At 47.5% G+C, this 23,345-nt stretch overlaps 2 protein-coding genes across 5 annotated transcripts in view; both read right to left on the bottom strand.

Moving 5' to 3' along the window:
* The window catches only part of LOC130376139 (uncharacterized), a 32,769-nt gene extending 25,626 nt beyond the window's left edge, over nucleotides 1-7,143 (bottom strand). The window contains exons 1-6 of the mRNA XM_056583359.1: nucleotides 7,130-7,143; nucleotides 6,492-6,621; nucleotides 6,158-6,402; nucleotides 4,630-5,036; nucleotides 2,528-2,821; nucleotides 2,299-2,492 (exon numbers count right to left, since the gene is read on the bottom strand). Coding sequence (XP_056439334.1) covers nucleotides 2,299-2,492; nucleotides 2,528-2,821; nucleotides 4,630-5,036; nucleotides 6,158-6,402; nucleotides 6,492-6,621; nucleotides 7,130-7,143 — 1,284 coding nt within the window. The remainder of the gene's footprint in view (nucleotides 1-2,298; nucleotides 2,493-2,527; nucleotides 2,822-4,629; nucleotides 5,037-6,157; nucleotides 6,403-6,491; nucleotides 6,622-7,129) is intronic.
* Nucleotides 7,144-8,407: 1,264 nt separating this feature from the next.
* Nucleotides 8,408-22,016, bottom strand: LOC130376055 (E3 ubiquitin-protein ligase TRIM39-like). Of its 4 annotated transcripts, XM_056583264.1 has the most exons (4): nucleotides 21,541-22,016; nucleotides 20,661-21,068; nucleotides 19,853-19,989; nucleotides 11,455-11,612 (listed from the first exon to the last, which is right to left on the bottom strand). In XM_056583264.1, the coding sequence occupies exons 1-4, from the start codon at nucleotides 21,620-21,622 to the stop codon at nucleotides 11,544-11,546; spliced, it is 696 nt and encodes a 231-aa protein (XP_056439239.1). In that variant the 5' UTR covers nucleotides 21,623-22,016; the 3' UTR covers nucleotides 11,455-11,543. The 4 variants fall into 4 exon arrangements, with proteins under 4 accessions (XP_056439238.1, XP_056439236.1, XP_056439239.1 ...); XM_056583263.1 differs by lacking the exons at nucleotides 19,853-19,989; nucleotides 20,661-21,068; nucleotides 21,541-22,016 and adding exons at nucleotides 8,408-9,762; nucleotides 12,339-12,468 and having other exon boundaries at nucleotides 10,662-11,612; XM_056583262.1 differs by lacking the exon at nucleotides 11,455-11,612 and having other exon boundaries at nucleotides 15,277-19,989.
* Between the last annotated feature and the right edge of the window lie 1,329 nt (nucleotides 22,017-23,345).

The raw sequence follows: 23,345 nt of genomic DNA, 5'->3' as shown, positions 1-23,345 counted from the left end.
GAGGAGGTGGAGAGAGGTGGAGAGAGGGTGGAGAGAGAGGAGGTGGAGAGAGAGGAGGTGGAGAGAGAGGAGGTGGAGGAGAGGAGGTGAGAGAGAGGTAGAGAGAGGAGGTAGAGAGAGAGGAGGTGGAGAGAGAGGAGGTGGAGAGAGAGGAGGTGGAGAGGAGTGGAGAGAGAGGGAGGTGCGAGAGAGGAGGTGGAGAGAGGAGGTGGAGGGAGAGGAGGTGGAGAGAGAGGAGGGGGAGAGAGAGGAGGTGGAGAGAGAGGAGGTGGAGAGGTGAGAGAGGAGGTGGAGAGAGAGGAGGTGGAGGAGGTGGAGGAGGTGGAGAGAGGAGGTGGAGAGAGGAGGTGGAGGGAGAGGAGGTGGAGAGAGAGGAGGTGGAGAGAGGAGGGGAGAGAGGAGGTGGAGAGAGAGGAGGTGGAGAGAGTAGGGAGAGAGAGGAGGTGGAGAGAGGAGGTGGAGGGAGAGGAGGTGGAGAGAGAGGAGGTGGAGGAGGTGGAGAGAGGAGGTGGAGAGAGAGGAGGTGGAGGAGGTGGAGAGAGGAGGTGGAGAGAGGAGGTGGAGAGAGGAGGTGGAGAGAGGAGGTGGAGAGAGAGGAGGTGGAGAGAGGAGGTGGAGGAGAGGAGGTGGAGAGAGAGGAGGTGGAGAGAGAGGAGGTGGAGGAGGTGGAGAGAGGAGGTGGAGAGAGAGGAGGTGGAGAGAGAGGAGGTGGAGGAGGTGGAGAGAGAGGAGGTGGAGAGAGAGGAGGTGGAGAGAGAGGAGGTGGAGAGAGAGGTGGAGAGAGAGGAGGTGGAGAGAGAGGAGGTGGAGAGAGAGGAGGTGGAGAGAGAGGAGGTGGAGGGAGGCGTCAATTATCTTTGACTTACATATTAAACACGTATGAAGGCATTAATACACGTATGAAGGCATTAATACACGTATGAAGGCATTAATACATGTATTTATACATTCATACAACACTTTAGGGAGTAGGGGATACTTTAGGGAGTAGGGGACAGTGTAGGGAGTAGGAAATAGTGTAGGGAGTAGGGGATACTTTAGGGAGCAGGGAACACTTTAGGGAGTAGGAAACAGTGTAGGGAGTAGGGAACCCTTTAGGGAGTAGGGGATACTTTAGGGAGTAGGAAACAGTGTAGGGAGTAGGGGATACTTTAGGGAGTAGGGATACTTTAGGGAGTAGGAAACAGTGTAGGGAGTAGGGGATACTTTAGGGAGTAGGGGATACTTTAGGGAGTAGGGAACCCTCTAGGGAGTAGGGGACACTTTAGGGAGTAGGAACAGTGTAGGGAGTATGGAACATAAGTGTGAGGATGAGCAAGGAATGACTAAATACAGGGATATCAGTAGATCCACTTTCATGGTATTAGGAACGCTGGCATTAGGAACGCTGGCATTAGGAACGCTGGCATTAGGAACGCTGGCATTAGGAACGCTGGCATTAGGAACGCTGGTATTAGGAACGCTGGCATTAGGAACGCTGGTATTAGGAACGCTGGCATTAGGAACGCTGGCATTAGGAACGTAAAACAAAGGATGTAAAACAAATGTAAAACAAAGCAACGCTGGCATTAGGAACGCTGGCATTAGGAACGCTGGCATTAGGAACGCTGGTATTAGGAACGCTGGCATTAGGAACGCTGGCATTAGGAACGCTGGCATTAGGAAGGCTGGCATTAGGAACGCTGGCATTAGGAACGCTGGCATTAGGAACACTGGTATTAGGAACGCTTGCATTAGGGAACGCTGGTATTAGGAACGCTGGTATTAGGAACGCTGGCATTAGGAACGCTGGTATTAGGAACGCTGGTATTAGGAACGCTGGCATTAGGAACGTAAAACAAAGGATGTAAAACAAATGTAAAACAAAGCAACGCTGGCATTAGGAACGCTGGCATTAGGAACGCTGGCATTAGGAACGCTGGCATTAGGAACGCTGGTATTAGGAACGCTGGTATTAGGAACGCTGGCATTAGGAACGCTGGTATTACGAACGCTGGCATTAGGAACGCTGGCATTAGGAAGGCTGGCATTAGGAATGCTGGTATTAGGAACGCTGGCATTAGGAACACTGGTATTAGGAACGCTGGCATTAGGAACGCTGGCATTAGGAACGCTGGCATTAGGAACGCTGGTATTAGGAACGCTGGCATTAGGAACGCTGGTATTAGGAACGCTGGTATTAGGAACGCTGGTATTAGGAACGCCGCTGGCCGGACAGACCTCCACGCTCCGTCCCGCCGGTGCGCGTGCGTGTGTGTGTGTGTGTGGCTACCTCCAACACAGAGACACTGAAGAAGCAGCATAAAAAAAAAAACCTGGCCAGAGATCCTGGGTGAAGGTGGACTGGAAGGTTTGGATGTGTGTCAGTGTGTCTGAGGACCCTCCTCCACCTGGGGACACTCTGTAGAAGGACAGAGAGCCAGCAGGCCGGTCCAGATACACTCCTACTCTGGTGGAGCCAGCGGGGGAGAGTTGTATGACTGTTACCCTACCTTTGTACCAGGCATTGTTACCGATTATCGATTACCACAACAAAGACTCCAAGAATTATTGTTCCATCCAAGCTCGCTGTCACCACCCCCTCCTCTCCTAATGATTCCTCTGGATGTCACTCCTACATCAACACGTCCTTCCCACTCTACCTCCCAGTAACAGCGGCCAGTCAGAGCCTCTCTACACAACACCTGGGGCCATGAATCAAATCTCTCTGGGTGATCCGGATACGACTGGTAGATTCCAGTCCACTTCACCTTCCTGTGGTCCTCAGACAGAGAGAGTCCTCTGTGGGCCGTGTTTGGGTCCAGGGTGAGTTCACAGGCATCTGACGGGAGAACAAGACATGATTAGCTTCCGAACCCAATAGAAATTTTCTTATGAAATAATCAGTATTCAATATTGTAAATATAATTAAAGCTTCAAGCAGCATCTATGGTGGGAGGGGCCTAGCACAGACGGCTTCCATCCGGTAGTCAACGTTGAGCAGCTTCAGCCTGGATCTGGTGATACCCAGGCTCACGGCCGCACGTCAAAGGGGGGAGGAGTTGGGCTATTGCAACGTTTCTAACGCTGTAGCGCCCCCTTTGGGCCTACTGGATTAACTTTAGCCTGCTAAATCTGGAACTACCTTTCATAAGTAGCCCAAGATGGTGATGATCGCCCAAGGCTAACCCTGCCATCAGGCTAACCCTGCCATCAGGCTAACCCTGCCATCAGGCTAACCCTGCCATCAGGCTCCTAGCCGTGACCAGGCTCATTCGGGAGTCTGGCAGCCATTATCGTAATCTTAGTGAAATGATCGTTGTGGTCACGAGTGATCTCTTCTCAAGTGAGAAAAGATTTTATTTCCACCTGAAATAACGCTATGGGAGTCATCAACAGACACTGTTTATCACAGTTTGTTGTAGGATCACGAGATGGTTGAGAAGTCATCAACGGATAAACTGTTTATCAACAGTTTGATGAAGATACAAAATCATACATCTTCATACCCAGTAGGATTTGACCGAAAGAACGTCACCTCCTGCTGTGTAGATGGACTTCCCATCACAATTGGCAGGCCTCGACCTTAACGGTTGCCCGCTTGCCCGGGGCAGGTGAACTCTGTGCTCGGGCAACTTAAATGTGACATGTAGTTGCCCGTTCTGGTAAGTGATTTTTCTTTTTAGAAAATACACAAAATATGCCTCCAAAATAAAGTTCCTCCTATATCCTGTAAGCGGGACTTAGTACAGAGCTTTGCGTCAGTTTTCGGTAAAACAAGAGAACAAGAATCATAACAATAATTTGTGTTCAGTCACTTCCGTACAGCCAACCGCCACATACGGAATAGAAGAAAAAAAAGAGACACTTTCGTTATGTTCCTTCAGCCTCCGAGAACTGGCCGAGTGCCAGGTAAATGTAATGGAAATTAATAAATAAAGACGCCTGGAAATGAGACGCCGCCAGGATATGGAACAAAAAGGCAAAGGAAGTTTCCGTGGGTCCGTCTTGGCAGCGGGTAAAAAATAACCGGTTTTGACTATCCCGCAATCGGATTCATCAACACAATTTCCCTACATAACGGGTGTAGTATGTGGAGGACAGTTTAGGACACTGTATCGACAAAAATCACAACGGCTTGTTGCTATCGATATCTGTGCAAGAACAGCACTTCAATCTACGTTCCGGCTGCCCTCTGTTTTAGGGACCAGGGAGAGAAATGACACCCCACAGACTTCACGTGGATCAAGAAAATGACCACAAATCAATAAAAATACATTTTTTCATTCTGATTGCTGAAGTAGTTGCCAGTGGTGGGCTGTTACTTACTACAGGTGATTATTTGCTGATCATTTTGAATTAAAGTGAATTGGGATGCAATTAATAGTTTGAAATGTTCACCAAAAATCAATAACAATAAAGGTTGTCTTTCTGATTGATGTAGTAGGCCCTATATGATAAGCTGGTTTAACAGCTTGCAGCCATAATTGCTATGTCTTGTATTTGAATACATTTTTATAATTCAACAAATTTTATGCATTTTCCTAATAGGCCATCATTTTCCATTTTGGGCAACTATGGCTTAAAAAGCTTAATGTCAAGGCCTACCAATAGGTGTGTTGTGATGAATCAAGTGGAACAGACACTCACACTTCTCTAGGGCTGCTTTCAGGTCTCGTGGGTTCTCCGTCCTCACGTTCAGCGTCTCCTCCAGCTGGTCCTGGCCTCTGCTCACGGTCCGTACGTCTGGCTGAGGACAGACCTCCACCGTCGTCCAGTCTTCTGGTTTAGCACAGTGTTGCTCATTCACTTGTAAGTTTGATCTAATCTGATCAGCCAGATCTTTGACTAGGAAATTGACCTGTAAATCAGGTCTTTTTTTGAAACACTTATTGCAAAGAGGACATTTGTAGGAGGATTTGCCTCTCCAGCTTGTTTCAATACAGGCTCTACAGAAGTTGTGTCCACATGGTGTAGAAACTGGGCAGCTTAACACCTCCAGACAGATGGGACACGAAAAGTTCTCTTCAGAACAGGGAGGGATGCAGAGGCCATTCCTAGACAGAGAAAACAAGGTTGATGCATTAAGGAATCACACTGTATTAATATAACGAAGGGAAGAGGTTTTTTTTAAGGACAACACCAGTCTGGTCTGGTTTACAAAAGGAATCACAAATAAACAATAGAAGAACAAGTTTGTCTGCATAACTATATGACCGAGGCTTACACTGGTTGGAACTAGTTCTACCAAAGGGCTACAACTGTAATCTTTATAAAGGATATTGGTAACATAAGTTTTAGTGAAGCCAGGAGAGGATGCAATGGTTTCCTCACCAGACCAGTATTGTCCTTTACCTTCTCATATCATTGTGTTGTATCACTCACCTTGTTCTGGTTTCTGTCCGTCAGACTTATCGTTCAAAGATGTATTTTATTTTCCTCCAGAGGCAGAGAACAGCCTCCTCATTGCGTTGCTTTGTTTCGATTAAAGTTTTCTCTCGTTTGCTGGACGAGTCAGCCTCTTCTCTCAGCTGCTCGACCATTCAGCTGCACTACCAATCAGCTGCTCGGCCAATCAGCCGCAGGGCGGGGCGATTGAACTCGTTCCAGGTGAAGCAGAAAAACGCATTCCTTCTGAAGCATGCCTCCCGTCAGAGAGGTAGGGATTGGCCCGGTAAAGCCAGAGCCAGGAAGTGTCAAACAGCCGACCAAACGTCCCTAAAGGATTTGACCAGGACCGGCCCGGACCTTTGAAAGCCAGACCACATACCAAACCTAGCCTAGCTGGCCTACCTATTCATCAACGTTAGAGGGGTTTTCTTTAGAAAGAACCGGCTCGTAGGCCTCCATTAACAAAAACGCCCACAGGCAGACCGAACTAAGTATGCATTATGAAACCAGGCCTAAATATAACCAGGCGTTCAGGAAACAGGAAACCTGGTTTACCAGATTCCATTCGAATACAGTTGGCTGTACGGCTGGCAATGAATGCACAAATGATCTCTACGACCGAAACCTTTAAGTCCAACAAAGTAATTAGCGTGAAAATACAAATGAAGCAGCATGCAATGTACGAGACAACTAGATCCATTATTATTGAAAATTGTGGAAACGTTTCTATCTGCAGACAGAACTTCATGTCCAAGTATCAATGACAGACAGCGGTGTTCAAACCCACTGCTGAATACTGAAGCTATTCAGGTGGGCCGTCACTGCCGACTCAGCACCAGGGGGCAGCGCTCCAAGAGACCACCAGGGGGCCGTCACTGCCGACTCAGCACCAGGGGGCAGCGCTCCAAGAGGCCACCAGGGGGCAGCGCTCCAAGAGACCACCAGGGGGCAGCGCTCCAAGAGGCCACCAGGGGGCAGCGCTCCAAGAGGCCAACAGGGGGCAGCGCTCCAAGAGGCCACCAGGGGGCAGCGCTCCAAGAGGCCACCAGGGGGCAGCGCTCCAAGAGGCCACCAGGGGGCAGCGCTCCAAGAGGCCACCAGGGGGCAGCGCTCCAAGATACCACCAGGGGGCAGCGCTCCCAGAGGCCACCAGGGGGCAGTGCTCCAAGAGGCCACCAGGGGGAAGCGCTCCAAGAGGCCACCAGGGGGAAGCGCTCCAAGAGGCCACCAGGGGGCAGGGTGAGGCCGTCACTGCCGACTCAGCACCAGGGGGCAGCGCTCCAAGGGGCCACCAGGGGGCAGGGTGAGGCAGACATGAAGAGCAACGTGCAGCCGGGCGTTCCCAATAAGCACATCAGACCCAAACAGGGAAGCCCTCACTCTCTAGAGGGACCAGGAGGTTAACGGGGAGGAGCCTCTAGACCAGAGGTTCACGGGGAGGAGCCACTAGACCAGGAGGTTAACGGGGAGGAGCCTCTAGACCAGGAGGTTAACGGGGAGGAGCTTGTAGACCAGGAGGTTAACGGGGAGGACCCTCTAGACCAGGAGGTTAACGGGGAGGAGCCTCTAGCCTAGGAGGTTAACGGGGGATGGTGGGGACCCCAACATGAGCCATCCATCACGTCAACTCTGAGAATCCAGTCTTAAAATCAACAGGAGTAAAGTCAACGCCAGCCGTCGTCTCGAGCCCTGCCAGGGATCTGACAAAACATTTTATTGATTGAGCTTAAAGTCCCTTTTTTTACAGGCCTATCCATACCAATTGGTATTCATCGTTTGGAATAAGAACCAGTTGAGACTTGAGTAAACTGATTCCATTATATGGAACAGACTCATAAACATTCTGGAATTGTCCATCTCTGGTTTAAACACATTGGAGGACATTCAACCCAGGGTCGTCCAGCAGCTTCCTAGAACCGCTTCTGGACTCAGGGACATTCCACTTGTTCCACTGCGGGCATAGGGAACACTTTAGGGAGCAGGGAACACTTTAGGGAGCAGGGAACACTTTAGGGAGTAGGGGACAATGTACGGGGTAGGAAACAGTGTAGGGAGTAGGAAACCCTTCAGGGAGCAGGGAACACTTTAGGGAGTAGGGGACAATGTAGGCAGTAGGAAACAAAGTAGGGAGTAGGAAACAGTGTAAACAGTGTAGGCAGTAGGAAACAGTGTAAGCAGTGTAGGGAGTAGTAAACCGGGTAGGGAGTAGGAAACACTTTAGGGAGTAGGGGACACTTCAGAGAGACTGAAACAGTGTACGGAGTAGGCAAAACTTTAGGGAGTAGGGGACAATGTAGGGAGTAGGAAACAGTGTACAGATTAGGGGACACTTTAGGGACTAGGGGACAATGTAGGGAGTAGGAAACCGTGTAGGGAGTAGGAAACACTGTACAGAGTAGGGGACACTTTAGGGACTAGGGGACAATGTATGGAGTAGGAAACAGTGTACAGAGTAGGGGACACTTTAAGGATTAGGGAACACTTGAAGGAGTAGGGGACAATGTAGGGAGTGGGGAACGTTTTAGGGAGTAGGGGACACTTTCGGTCAGGGGTCTCAAACTCAGCTTACCTGGGGGCCGCTGGAGGTGGAGTCTGGGTCAGGCTGGGCCACATCAAGTATTCCATAAAAAAAAAAGTAGCACAACTGACTCAATCTAAGTTAATGATCGGGCTATAGTTAGACCACGTTGGCTATGTAATCGCTGACGACGGGACATTTCAGGGTGGTTGGTGGAAACCGGGACATTTTAGCGTCCTTTGGCTTTTGTCGGGACTCAGGACACGCTACTCAAAATTGGGACTGTCCCGGCAAAACCGGGACATCTGGTCACCCTATCACAAGCGATAAAAAAGCTTGTTAAGCGACTCTGCAAAAATGTGCGTTTGACAACAACGCGCGGGCCGCACTAACACTATACTTTGATGTCAGTAGGGGGCCACAAAATATCATCCCGCAGGACTCAATTGGCCCCAGGGCCGCGAGTTTGAGATCCCTGCTTTAGGGGGTAGGAAACATTGTAGGGAGTAGGGGACAATGTAGGGAGTAGGGAACACTTTAGGGAGTAGGGGACAATGTAGGGAGTAGGGAACATAAGTGTGTGGATGCGCAAAGAATGACAAAATACAGGGACATCAGTAGAACCGCTTTCACCGTTTTGTAGTTACATTTGTTTATTGAGGTTGAATTAATTAATAAAAATGTATGAAGAAATGAGACCCACACCCATCTAGTAATCAAACTCCATTACAGTCAATTAAATTTTGGATGAAAACAACAAAAAGGAATATTGTCCTGTCGATGAGAAGATTCACATCTTATGTACATGTTAGGTTGAAGAGTGAAGGCCTGAACACATATAGTACACCATCTATTCTGTCCTGTGACCCTGTTTGTTTCCAGTTAAGGACCAGGAAATCATACAGATCAGTTCCATATATAGTGACAGAGATTGAGTTTGTACAGAAATAATCATAAGCTTTTGATACAGACATACTACAGAATGAATGAATGAATAAAATGATAACCCTTTATCAATATATATCTTTAACTGTAGAGGAAGCTAAATGTATACAGATAAATATGTGGTATTGTTTTAATTTCATAATATTTTTTATTTTAGTACCGTCGTTATGCATGAATGGTATTATAAGGGACGTGTGTGTGAAATGCCCCACACACCGTCGCAATATACTAAAGGTGTCCGGGAATCTCCACCCTCACTCAGACGCTGGTATTAGGAACGCCGCTGGCCGGACAGACCTCCACACTCCGTGCCGCCGGTGCCCTGAGGTTGTGGCGTCAGACTACCTCGGTGTGTGTGTGTGTATGTTTGTGTGTTCATGTATGTTGCTACAACCGACACAGAGACACTAGGGAATCAGGCTTCAAATGAAAGCCAGGGAGGAGGTCCTCCTGGGTGAAGGAGGAGCAGAAGGTGTGGAGGTGTGTCAGTGTGTCTGAGGACCCTCCTCCACCTGGGGACACTCTGTAGAAGGACAGAGAGCCAGCAGGCCGGTCCAGATACACTCCTACTCTGGTGGAGCCAGCGGGGCGGAGAGGGAGGGCTGTCTCTGTACCGTTGTACCAGGCAAGGTAACGACCATCAGAACAATAAAGACTCCAGGACTTGTTGTTCGCTCCAAGCCGGGTGCCATCTACCATTCCTCTCCTTGTGATTCCTCTGTATGTCACTCCTATAACAACCCGTCCTTCCCACTCTACCTCCCAGTAACAGCGGCCAGTCAGACCCTCTCTACCCAACACCTGGGGCCAGGTGTCAAATCTCTCTGGGTGATCAGGATATTTTCCTGTCCACATCACCTTTCTGTTGCCATCAGACAGAGTGAGGTCTCTGTGGGTTGTGTTTGGGTCCAGTGTGAGTTCACGGGCATCTGACGAGAGAAAAATACATTATTAGCTTCTAAATCACGTAGACATAAACGTATGTGTTAATAAATCATTTGTTATAAATTGTAATCATAATTTTAGTCATTTATTAGTACGTAGTAATTACACCTTCACAACAAGTCAAATGTTTGGTTGATCAGGGTTGTCTTAATAATAACAATAAATATTACAATTATAATCAAAGCTTCAAGCAGCATCTATGGTGGGAGGAGCCTATCCCTGACCGCTTCCATCCGGTTGTCAACGTTGAGCAGCTTCAGCCTGGATCTGGTGATACCCAGGCTCACGGCCGCACGTCAAAGGGGGGAGGAGTTGGGCTACTGCAACGTTTCTAACGCTGTAGCGCCCCCTTTGGGCCAACTGGATTCACTTTAGCCTGCTAAATCTGGAACTATCGTTCTTAAGTAGCCCAAGATGGTGATGATCGCCCAAGGCTAACCCTGCCATCAGGCTAACCCTGCCATCAGGCTAACCCTGCCATCAGGCTAACCCTGCCATCAGGCTAACCCTGCCATCAGGCTAACCCTGCCATCAGGCTCCTAGCTGTGACCAGGCTCATTCGGGAGTCTGGCGGCCATTATCGTAATCTTAGTGAAATGATCCTTGTGGCCACGAGTGATTTCTTCTCATAAGTGAGAAGAGATTGTATTTCCACCTGAAATAACGCTATGGGAGTCATCAACAGACACTGTTTATCACAGTCTGTGTAGGATCACGAGATGGTTGAGAAGTCATCAACGGATAAACTGTTTATCAACAGTTTGATGAAGATATAACATCACACAACAGTAGGATTTGAACGACAGAACGTCCCCTCCTGCTGTGTGGATGGACTTTCCATCAATAGGTGTGTTGTGATGAATCAAACGGAACAGACACTCACACTTGTCTAGGGCTGCTTTCAGGTCTCGTGGGTTCTCCGTCCTCACGTTCAGCATCTCCTCCAGCTGAACCTGGGCTCTGCTCACCGTCCGTACGTCTGGCTGAGGACAGACCTCCACTGTCGTCCAGTCCCTGAAGTGTAGCAGATTCTCCGGGATTCTGAAGGCCTGGAGGAAGTGGAGGGGGTCTTCAGTCTGTGAGACCTGCATCATCTCTGAGCATTCACTGGTCAGTAAAGTTATTTCCTCCACCAGCTCCACAATGAGGCTTTCGGCTTGGTTCTCTGTTACATATATTCCAGAATGGATCTCGTGAATCTGTTGTTCTCTGCCTTGGATCATCTGCTCAACTTCAAAATGTATCTTCCACAGAAGTTTCATCTTCTCCTCGTATTCCTCCCTTATAGGTACAACAGGATGGAACTTGTGGTCCATCACTATGCAGGACTGACACACAAACAACTGTTCAGTATGGCAGAAGAGCTCCAGAAGCTGGCTGTGTTTCTTACAAATCCTGTCTTCCAGTCGGTCCATGGGGTCGACCAGCTGATGTCTCTTCAGGCCTGGGACTCTCTGATGAGGCTCCAGGTGGGTGTGGCAGTAAGAGATGAGACACGCTAGGCAGGACTTCACAGCTTTCAGCTTGGTCCCATTACAGACGTCACAGGGAACATCTCCTGGTTTAGCACAGTGTTGCTCATTCACTTGTAAGCGTGATCTAAAGTGATCGGCCAGATCTGTGATGAGGAAATTGACCTGTAAATCAGGTCTTATTTCGAAAACCTTATTGCAAAGAGGACATTTATAGGAGTATTGGCCACTCCAGCTTGTTTCAATACAGGTTCTACAGAAGTTGTGTCCACATGGTGTAGAAACGGGGCAATTTAACACCTCCAGACAGATGGGACAGGAAAGGTTCTCTTCAGAACAGGAAGGGAAGACTGAGGCCATTCCTAGACAGAGAACACAAGGTTGATGCATTAAGGATTCACATTATTTTAATTGAATGAAGGGATCGAAGAGGTTTTTAAGCAAATTTTGTTGAAACCATTCTCTTTATTTTACTTTTTTTAGTGGTTTCACATAATTTTACACATACGGACAACAAGTAGACAGATACAATACTTACATCCCCCCCTGTCACATAATCAGACAAGACAGTCAAAATAACAAAAATAATAAATAAACCATTCCTGGATGTTCAACTAAGTAGCAAACATAGTAACAATAAGACAAGATATACAGAAAACCCCAAAAAACAAAAATAAGACGGAATTATTAAGAAAATAAACTAAAAAAACAACAAAAAACAACAACAACAATCATTTGTAGCCCAATTAGGCTGATTAAAAATGTTTTGCCACATCAATACTTTTTCCAGAAATAAAAAACAGGGTATTTTCTACTCTTCTCGGGTGATTACGACTCAACTTCCTCTCTGGTCTGGTTTATAAAAAGTGTTACCAATAAACAAAAAACATAACAAGTCTGTCCGCATAACTATGAACGAGGCTTACACCGGTTTTAACTGCTGCAACCAATCTGCTACTAATGTTATCTTTACAAATGTTATTGGTAACAAGTGTTTTAGTGAAGCCAGGAGAGGATACAATGGTTTCATCACCAGACCAGTATTGTCCGTCCTTTACCTTCTCATATCATTGTGTTCTTTCACTCACCTTGTTCTGGTTTTTGTCCGTCAGACTTATTGTCCCAAAATGTTATTTCTTGCCCTCCAGAAGCAGAGAACAGCCTCAACGTCGCGTTCCTTTGTTTCAGATTAAAGTTTTCTCTCGTTTGCTGGACAAGTCAGCCTCTTCTCTCAGCTGCTCGACCAATCAGCTGCTCGACCAATCAGCTGCTCGACCAATCAGCTGCTCGACCAATCAGCCGCAGGGCGGGGTGATTGAACTCGTTCCAGGTGATTCCGAGAAACACATTCCTTCTGAAATATGCCTTGCGTCAAAGAGGTAGAGATATGCCCATTAAAGCCAGAGCCAGGAAGTGTCAAACAGCCGACCAAATGTCCCAAAAGGATGTGACCAAGACCGGCCCGGACCTTTGAAAGCCAGACACGGACGGCACATACCAAACCTAACCTACTTGGCTTACCAATTCATCAACTTTAGAAGGATTTTCTTTCGAAAGAATTGCGCTAGCTGGTCTCTATAAAGAAAACAACAACACGCAAACCTAACAAAATATGCAGTATGAAACCAGACCTACATTAAGCCAGGCTATCAGGAAACACGAAACCTGGTTTACCAGATTCCACTGGTATACAGTTGAATGTACGGCTTGCAATGAACGCACAAATTATTTACATAAAACAAAACCACATTCTTATCCAACAATGTAATTAGCGTGTAAACACAAATGAAAGCAGCATGCAATGTACGAGAAAACAAATCCCAATGTTAGTGACAATTGTGGAAACGTTTCTATCAGCAGACAGAAATGCATGTCCAAGTATCAACGACAGACAGCGGTGTTTCAACCCACTGCTGAGTTCAGAACCTATTAAGGTGGGCCGTCACTGCCGACACAGCCGTTAAGAGCAGGGCAGGTGAGGTAGTACTCCAAGAAGCCACGTGGGCACAGGTTGAGGACATCCCTTGTCCCTGCCAAGGATTTGACGAAACATTTTGATTGATTGAGTTTAAAGTATTTTATTTACAAGCCTAGCTATACCAATTGGTATTTATCATTTGGAATCTGAATCGATTAAGGCTTGATTCGACTGATTCCATTGGCCACGTCGATGGCGACAGCCGGCGTTTTCGGCGTTCTATCAGCACTAGTAACACACGGTTTTACTATGCAACTTTTTGCAACTGGCCAAGTTTTTAACCATGACAGGTCTGAGATAAATGGCCTCAATGCCCCACTGTTTCAGGGCTAAACAATGGAAGATGCTAATCTCAAACAGCCAACTTTTCATTCACCAGTGCCCCGGCCCGGATCTCAGCGACACCTCATCAAACACACTCACGGGCGAAGCTATCTACAATGGGAGCTACGCTACGAAGCTACAGTTAGGCATGACTTACAGTCAAGCTGCAAAGAATGACAATATCCACTTAGCTAATCTTGCCACTGCTGTCTGCTGTCGGAGCGACTGGAGAGTTCTGCTGCCGAGGACCGATGAGACACCTGCCCGGTCGTGGACCCGACGGGCGGCCTTATCGCTGACTGCGCCGCTCCGCTCAGTGTTGCCAGATTTGGTTGAGCTAAATCCGCCCAATCACGTTCCAAAACCCGCCCACTTCAGCAAAAAACCGTCCAATGACGTTTTTCACAGGAAAAACAATAATTTTTGAATAAACATTAAACGCATGTTGTGGTTCTAGTGTTATATACGCCAAGAGTTACTTCTAATGGCTGCAATGTTTTAGGCTCCGTCCGGTTGAGGAGTAATAATAAACATCCCTGGGGATTTTACCATATCGACTCGTCCTTCTGATTACGCGGTAACGCTACGGTATTAAACAATTAAGCCCAAATGGCAAGTTCTATTTTATTATCACAGACCGTGCATGTCACAGAAAATGTGGAAAAATGCACTTACTGTATCCCAGTGCCAGGCCCAAGAATTAACAGCAGTCGCATCTGATATTCCACAAGCATCTGCGCTGAGAAGGTTGACAAGCCCCAGGTAGGTACTCACAAACTTGCCGTGTTTCTGTGAGCGTTACTTCACACAAATGCAGAGGAGCTTGTTCACTGATACATCAGTGCTCTCATCCAGGTAAAGAGAATATGGAGACCCACCAATATCCTCTCTTAACTCCTCTCTGAAGTGCGGTGCCAGAACAGATGTTATAACGGCGGTACACTTCGTCCTGTGCATCTTGAATGCGCCCATCTCATCTTGCAGTATATCAGACAAATCATCCATGGCGTTTATGGAGGTGTGACAGGCGACGTAGGTTGCAACCCTAAGTTCACGTCGTTTTTGGTCATCTTTGATTGTTGCTCCTGCACCAGATCCCGTTGGGACAGCAAAGGATTTGACACTGGGCTGACAGCGGGCCTTGTGTTTTTTCGTGGCACCATGTTCTCTCAAGTCGTTGAGGTGGGCTCTTAATTCAACGTTACAATACCTGCAACGAGCTTTGCTGTCATCTGCTGGGGCAGGCGCGATCCACGATTTTAATTCAGGGTCGGTCTCCCATTCCTTTCTATAAAGTTTTTTATATTTCCCCCACTTCGGCATGATGCTTATTTTGCTAACAGAGTTGAGAGAGAGCGGGCTTTTGCCTCAGACTTCTGCGTCTGCGCACAACGGTTTATTGATGTGACATCACGACGTGAAGTATATTGAAGTATAGGCCTACTGAGTTTTGTATTTGTACTGTTTTAAACCATAAAATAACAGTTTGGTGTGCTGTTTTCACATTATTAAAAAACCGCCAGATATTGGCAAAAGCAGCCCAAAATGTATATACCCGCCCAATGCATTTTTTCCCCGCGAGATGAAATCAAAAGTAGCCCAATTGGGCGGGAACCAGCCCAATCTGGCAACACTGGCTCCGCTGCGGGGGACTGCGCGGCGGCCTGACGGCGGCCTGACGGCGGCCTGACGGCGGCCTGACGGCGGCCTGACGGCGGGCTGGAAACATCCCCGGGCACTGACGCCTCGTGCCCACTGCACCGTCAGTCAACGGACGTGGGAAGGCGTGGCTGACGGATGGGGGAGTAGTCTTTGCAGAGGCATCCGTCAGCCAATCAAATCGCTTCGCCGGGTTCTTCCCGCTTCTTCCTGCTTGTTGCGAGGCAAGATGACCCGCTTTCCTGCTTTCCAGTATCGTCAGAGCCCGAGTCGCGTCACAGTGCTTAAATTTGCATACGCGATCTGATTGGATGACGGAACCGTCGCTGCCGAAAAAGTTTAACATTTTTCAACTTTCTGACGGTGGCGAACGCTCCAACTGAACGGACGGATCCACAATGCATTGCGCGGCCGTCCCCATTCAAAGTCAATGGGCAACGGTCAACTGACGGAGGTAGTGGGCACGGGGCGTGAGAGCGCCTCCAAAGATGCGGTGAACGTAATCCTCAGAGCGGACGGTGAAGCCGGAGCCAACTGTACTTCTGTGCGGTACCAGTTTGATTTACTCAAAGCAAAAGGCTTACTTAAATGTAAGGAGTATTCTACTAGACAAAATTCGATTTCTGATTAACAGAACCAAGGTGGGCGCTTTTTGCATTTCTGAAACCAGGCTCAATTTCAGTATCACTGACTCTGTGATTGGAATTGGAACGATTGCCTGGTCAGAAAAGACCGCAATAGGAATTGGAGGCGGAGTTTGTGTGTTTATTCGATCAGACTTAAACAGATTTGAACAATGACGAAGCCGAGATCTTAATGATAGACATTTTCTGTCGCAAAACCAAGCCCATTCTTTTAGGGGTCTGTTATAGAACTCCTCAGCAAAATTCGTTTTATGACCAATTGGAGAATGTATTAGTTAAATGTTCGAAATGGATGGAGAGTGAATGCATTTTAATAGCAGATTTTAACACTGACATTCCCAAAAATCCTCGGAAGGTTCTGAAAAATCTTGGTTGCTCAACTCAGACAGTTCATGCATTTCTCGCTCGATAGATGGAAATGAGGTCAATAAGAAGGAGGATATTGCCAATTACTTTAAAGCGTATTTCACCTCAGTTGCCCACAAACTTGTGGAGAGGCTTGCACCCAGACCAAGAGTGCATGGGCCTGGCCCTGAACACATTAAGGATTTCTTTTCAAAGTTAGTTTTTGTTTTTTTCTATTGTCTGTAGAACAAATCGACAAATCAACATGCTAAAGGACCTAAACTCAGCTAAAGCCACAGGGCTGGATAAGATCTCAGCCAGGTTTTTGAAACATGCAGCTGATCTGATAGGTCCTGTTATTGCTCATATTATTAAACTCAGTGTTTCCCCCAGTATTACTGGGGTAATACTGTTGTGAACAGTATTACCAATGCATTATTTATCCTTATTCTTTGTACCTGATGGAAGTATGTGTCAAGGCGGGGCCCTATTGTTGTTAAGGCGGCCCTTCTTAGCCATACAGTGATGGGGGAAACACTATCTGTCCCTAGAACAAGGCACTGTACACGATGACATGAAACATTGCAAGGTCATCCCACTTTTAAGAAAGTTGTCAGGTCTGATCCGGGAAATTATAGAACGGTCTCTATTTGGAGCCAAACCTCCAAGGTCCTGGAGAAAGTGCTTCACGAACACTTAAATCAATATGCTGTTGATTCCAGACTCCTTTATGAATTCGAATCAGGGTTCAGAAAGTCTCATTGAACTGATTCCTGTTTGCAGTACCTAACTGACTTCATAAGAGGTGAACTCAATGTCGGCAAACCATGTGGCATGATCCTAATTGATTTACAGAAGGCCTTTGACACTGTTGAACATAGCCTACTGTACAGCAAGTTGTCAGCTTTAGGCATGAGCCCTTCCACCTTAAGATGGTTGGTTTTCTACCTGTCTGATAGACCCCAAAAGATGGAATTCCAAAGCCATCTATACAGGGAAAAACCGGTAACATGTGGAGTCTCACAAGGGAGTGTATAGGGGACATTAATGTTGATGATATATGTAAATAACAGCCGGACCAGATTCCTAGCTAGGAAAGCCCCATTCCTCAGACTGCTAGCTAATTCATTGGTTTTATGCCGCTTCGATTATGGCCTTGGCTCACGGTACAGGGGTCTTACTAAGGCCCTCAAACACAAACTGCAGGTTTGTCAGAACAAATGAGTCAGGGTTGTGATAGGGCTCGCGTCAAGGGATCACGTGGGTAAGCACCAGTTTCAACAGCTGGGCTGGCTCCCCCTGGAGGTTGGGTCAGTCCGTCTCCAGCTCAGGGTGGTCCATAATGTTTGCAAAAACAAGTCACCAGCATACTTTAAAAATCCCTCAGGATGACCCGGGATACCCAGACTTAGCACTCCAGAGCTAGCACTGCAGACCGGGCTGCCCTAACCGGCCATTGGGCCCTGGGGCTGAGCGGCTCCACAGACCCCCTGGGAGGGGGTCTTACAAGGACAACGTGTGAATGCCAAGTGTCTAGAGTGCAAAACGTATTAGTGACCCTCTGAGCCACATAACATCACGATATTTATATTAGTAGATTATAGATTACCCAATAATTGAAGGATAGACAAGGTGATTATAAAACCATGTTCCATGAAATTTTGATTTAGCTCCATGTTACCAAAAGAAAACAAGATCTGCAGAAACACAAACACGCCTAATAACAGCATATTAACAAGTAAGAGGTTCCTCTTTGGCCTCGGCGGGCCTTGGGAATCCATCGCACGCACGCACACACACACACACGGAGGCGGCCTTGCTGCAGACTTGTTCTTACCCAAAGTTCAAGACAAATATGGATAAATGTACTCTCAAATACAGTGGAGTGGTGAACTGGAACAAGTTACCTATGCTGATGAAGAGTATAGGTAACCAGCTTTGTTTCAGAAAAAAGGTAAAATCCTGGCTCATGACGAATTAAGAATCCTAGTGGCAGTATCCTGCTCTTCCCCCATGTGTGTTGTGTCAGTGTTTATTTATCTCTGTCTGGTCGATATGCTTTTAATATACAAAGTGAGGGTAGGGCATTTTCTTTCCCACAATGTTTTTATTGATGATTTTATGTGGATGTATGTCCTGTCCCTCAACATCAGGGACCATGATAGTGCTTGTATTTGTCATGTTGTTTTCTATCCCTTGGAGATGTCTGTATTCCAAATAAATAGTATAGCGAGTAGGACACAGTGTAGGGAGTAGGGAACATAAGTGTGTGGTTTCAATAGATCCACTTTTGCTGAGTAGCTTTATTTGTTTATTGAAGTTGAATTGATGCATTAAACATGACTTATTATTTTGTTTAAAAAAATGTATGAAGAAATGAGACACACACCCATCTAGTAGTCATACTCGATTATAGTTCATTCAATTTTGGATAAAACTACCAAAAGGAATATTGTCAAGTCCAATCGATGAGAAAAACAACATCAGTTAAAAATTTGAATACAAATGTAATCACTAAAATAGATATCTTTAACTGTGGAGGAAGATAAATGTAATGATGATTAAAACTTTAGAGGAATGGATGCAAAATATATAATGTTTATAACTGTGGAAAAAAATCTATCTGTTGTATTGATAATTTTAAATTCACAATAAAGAGCAACTGTTTCAGATGGAATTCCAATACTATGGGATTTAAAAAAGTATGTTTTGGGCTGAGAGTTTTAGGACGGAGGGGGGCGTGTTATCGCCATGGTAACGGCCCAGGCCCAACTTTGTGTCACTTTCTTAGTAGCGCCGTTGTATATGAGTGTTATAATGAGTGATGTTGCATAAGAAACCCGCCGCACACGGTAGCGTTATACTACAGGTGTCCGGGAAGCCTGACCCTGACTCGGACATTCAACACGCCGCTGCCCAGACGTGGCTTCGGCAGCAACACACACCGTGATGTTAGACTGCAGCGTCTGAAGAACACAACCGTACTGGCAACCAAAACATTGGATTTTACTCCTTTTATCTCCAAATTTGGGACATATTTCAGTAACAGTAACATGGCATAGAATACTATGTTTACGATTATATAAGTCAAATGACAAACTTCTTTTGGGTTCACTGGCTCTTAAACTAAAAGTCTTCACTGTTGCATTTAATCGCAACACAAACTAAACATAGGGATCCTGTCTGTGTTAGTGTTGACAAGCGTGTGTGTGTGTGTGTGTGTGTGTGTGTGTTGCTACAACCGACATAGAGACACTGAGGAAGCATTATTATTAAAAAGAAAAAGAGGGTAGAGATCCTGGGTGAAGGTGGACTGGAAAGTGTGGATGTGTGTTAGTGTGTCTGAGGACCCTCCTCCACCTGGGGACACTCTGTAGAAGGACAGAGAGCCAGCAGGCCAGTCCAGATACAATCCTACTTTCTTAGAGCCAGCGGGGGAGAGCTGTATGACTGAGTCTGTTACCATACCTTTGTACCAGGCAGTGTATCGATTACCACAACAAAGACTCCAAGAATTGTCGTTCCATCCAAGCTCACTGTCGAAACCCTCTCCTCTCCTACTGATTCCTCTGTACGTCACTCCTATATCAACAACTCCTCCCCACTCTACCTCCCAGTAACAGTGGCCAGTCAGAGCCTCTCTACACAACACCTGGGGCCAGGAGTCAAATCTCTCTGGGTGATCCGGATGAGACTGGTAGATTCCAGTCCACGTAACCTTCCTGTTGTCCTCAGACAGAGAGAGGTCTCTGTGGGCTGTGTTTGGGTCCAGGGTGAGTTCACAGGCATCTGACGGGAGAACAAGACATGATTAGCTTCTGAACCCAATAGAAATTTACTTACGAAATAATGAATCGCTTCCAATTATTTTTTAATAACAATTTATCCACAAATAAAATGTTTGGTTGATAAGGTTTGAGGGTCATGGCCGCACGTCAAAGGGGGGAGGAGTTGGGCTACTGCAACGTTTTTAACCAATCGCTGTAGCGCCCCCTTTGGGCCTACTGGATTAACTTTTGTCTTCTAAATCTTGAACTATCTTTCTTAAGTAGCCCAAGTTGAGTGATGATCGCCCAAGGCTAACCCTGCGATCAGGCTCCTAGTTGTGGCTCATTCGGGAGTCTGGCGGCCATTATCGTAATCTTAATGAAATGGTCATTGTGGTCACTACTTGGTTGGACTGAATAAAGCTAGGACACAGCATAAGTAGAAGATTTTATTTCCACCTGAAATAATGCTTTAGGATTCAACAACCGACAGTTTATCAGTTTGTTGTAAGATCATGAGATGGTTGGGAATTCATCAACGGATAGACTGTTAATCAACAGCTTGATGAAGATGCAACTTCAAACATCTTCATACCCAGTAGGGTTTGAATGAACGGACGTCCCCTCCTGCTGTGTGGATGGACTTCCCATCAATAGGTGTGTTGTGATGAATCAAACGGAACAGACACTCACACTTCTCTAGGGCTGCTTTCAGGTCTCGTGGGTTCTCCGTCCTCACGTTCAGCGTCTCCTCCAGCTGGTCCTGGGCTCTGCTCACGGTCCGTACGTCTGGCTGAGGACAGACCTCCACCGTCGTCCAGTCTTCTGGTTTAGCACAGTGTTGCTCATTCACTTGTAAGTTTGATCTAAACTGATCAGCCAGATCTGTGACTAGGTAATTTACCCGTAAATCAGGTATTTTTTGGAAAACCTTGTTGCAAAGAGGACATGTGTATGAGAATTTGCCACGCCAGCTTGTTTCAATACAGGCTCGACAGAAGTTGTGTCCACATGGTGTAGAAACGGGGCAATTTAACACCTCCAGACAGATGGGACAGGAAAGGTTCTCTTCAGAACAGGGAGGGAAGGCAGAGGCCATTCCTAGACAGAGAACACAAGGTTGATGCATTAAGGAATCACACTGTATTAATATAACGAAGGGAAGAGGTTTTTAGGGACATCACCAGTCTGGTGATCAATTGTAATTTCCAATATATATTTTGTAAGTACTCTGTTGTAGCAATTCTTGAAGCCGAATGATAACAATAACAGCAACACTTTGTCAGCAATAGCACAAAGGTTCTTTTGTACTCTTGATTACGCCTCAACTTCCTCTGTGGTCTGGTTTACAAAAGGAATCAAAAATAATCAAAAGAGGAACAAGTTTGTCCACATAACTATATGACCGAGGCTTACACTGGGTGGAACTAGTTCTACCAAAGGGCTACAACTGTAATCATTACAAATGATATTGGTAACATATGTTTTAGTGAGCCAGGAGAGGATGCAATGGTTTCCTCACCAGACCAGTATTGTCCTTTACCTTCTCATCTCATTGTGTTGTATCACTCACCTTGTTCTGGTTTCTGTCCGTCAGACTTATCGTTCAAAGATGTATTTTCTTTTCCTCCAGAGGCGGAGAACAGCCTCCTCATTGCGTTGCTTTGTTTCGATTAAAGTTTTCTCTCGTTTGCTGGACAGCCTCTTCTCTCAGCTGCTCAACCAATCAGCTGCACTACCAATCAGCTGCTCGACCAATCAGCTGCTCTACCAACCAGCCGCAGGGCGGGGCGATTGAAATCTTTCAAGGTGATGCAGAAAAATGCATTCCTTCTGAGGTATGCATCTGGTCAGAGAGGTAGGGTAGAGGTTGGCCCGGTAAAGCCAGAGCCAGGAAGTGTCAATCAGCCAACCAAACATCCCAAAATGATGTGACCAAGACCGGCCCAGACCTGTGAAAGCCAGACACGGTCGGCATCTCCCAAACCTAGCCTAGCTGGCCTACCTATTCATCAACGTTAGAGGGGTTTTCTTTAGAAAGAACCGGCTTGTAGGCCTCCATTAACAAAAACGCCCACAGGCAGACCGAACTAAGTATGCATTATGAAACCAGGCCTAAATATAACCAGGCGTTCAGGAAACAGGAAACCTGGTTTACCAGATTACACTGAAATGCAGTTGACTGTACGGCTGGCAATGAACGCAGAAATGATCTCTGGGACCGAAACCTTTAAGTCCAACAAATTAGCGTGTAAATACAAATGAAGCAGCATGCAATGTACGAGAAAACTAGACCCATTATTATTGACAACTGTGGAAACGTTTCTATCTGCAGACAGAACTTCATGTCCAAGTATCAACGACAGACAGCGGTGTTCAAACCCACTGCTGAATACTGAAGCTATTCAGGTGGGCCGTCACTGCCGACTCAGCACCAGGGGGCAGCGCTCCAAGAGACCACCAGGGGGCCGTCACTGCCGACTCAGCACCAGGGGGCAGCGCTCCAAGAGGCCACCAGGGGGCAGCGCTCCAAGAGGCCACCAGGGGGCAGCGCTCCAAGAGACCACCAGGGGGCAGGGTGAGGCCGTCACTGCCGACTCAGCACCAGGGGGCAGCGCTCCAAGAGGCCACCAGGGGGCAGGGTGAGGCCGTCACTGCCGACTCAGCACCAGGGGGCAGCGCTCCAAGAGGCCACCAGGGGGCAGCGCTCCAAGAGGCCACCAGGGGGCAGGGTGAGGCCGTCACTGCCGACTCAGCACCAGGGGGCAGCGCTCCAAGAGGCCACCAGGGGGCAGGGTGAGGCCGTCACTGCCGACTCAGCACCAGGGGGCAGCGCTCCAAGAGGCCACCAGGGGGCAGCGCTCCAAGAGGCCACCAGGGGGCAGGGTGAGGCCGTCACTGCCGACTCAGCACCAGGGGGCAGCGCTCCAAGAGGCCACCAGGGGGCAGCGCTCCAAGAGGCCACCAGGGGGCAGGGTGAGGCCGTCACTGCCGACTCAGCACCAGGGGGCAGCGCTCCAAGAGGCCACCAGGGGGCAGGGTGAGGCCGTCACTGCCGACTCAGCACCAGGGGGCAGCGCTCCAAGAGGCCACCAGGGGGCAGCGCTCCAAGAGGCCACCAGGGGGCAGCGCTCCAAGAGGCCACCAGGGGGCAGGGCTCCAAGAGGCCACCAGGGGGCAGGGTGGGGCCGTCACTGCCGACTCAGCACCAGGGGGCAGCGCTCGGCTGTCACATCGGAGGACATTCAACCCAGGGTCGTCCAGCAGCTTCCAGGAACCGCTTCTGAACTCAAGGAAATTCCACTTGTTCCAAGTGACTCCACTGCGGGCATAGGGAACACTTTAGGGAGCAGGGAACACTTTAGGGAGTAGGAGACA

The sequence above is a fragment of the Gadus chalcogrammus genome, chromosome 22, assembly GCF_026213295.1.
Source record: "Gadus chalcogrammus isolate NIFS_2021 chromosome 22, NIFS_Gcha_1.0, whole genome shotgun sequence".
NCBI lineage: Eukaryota > Metazoa > Chordata > Actinopteri > Gadiformes > Gadidae > Gadus > Gadus chalcogrammus.
This window is presented reverse-complemented; position numbering and strand designations above follow the sequence as displayed.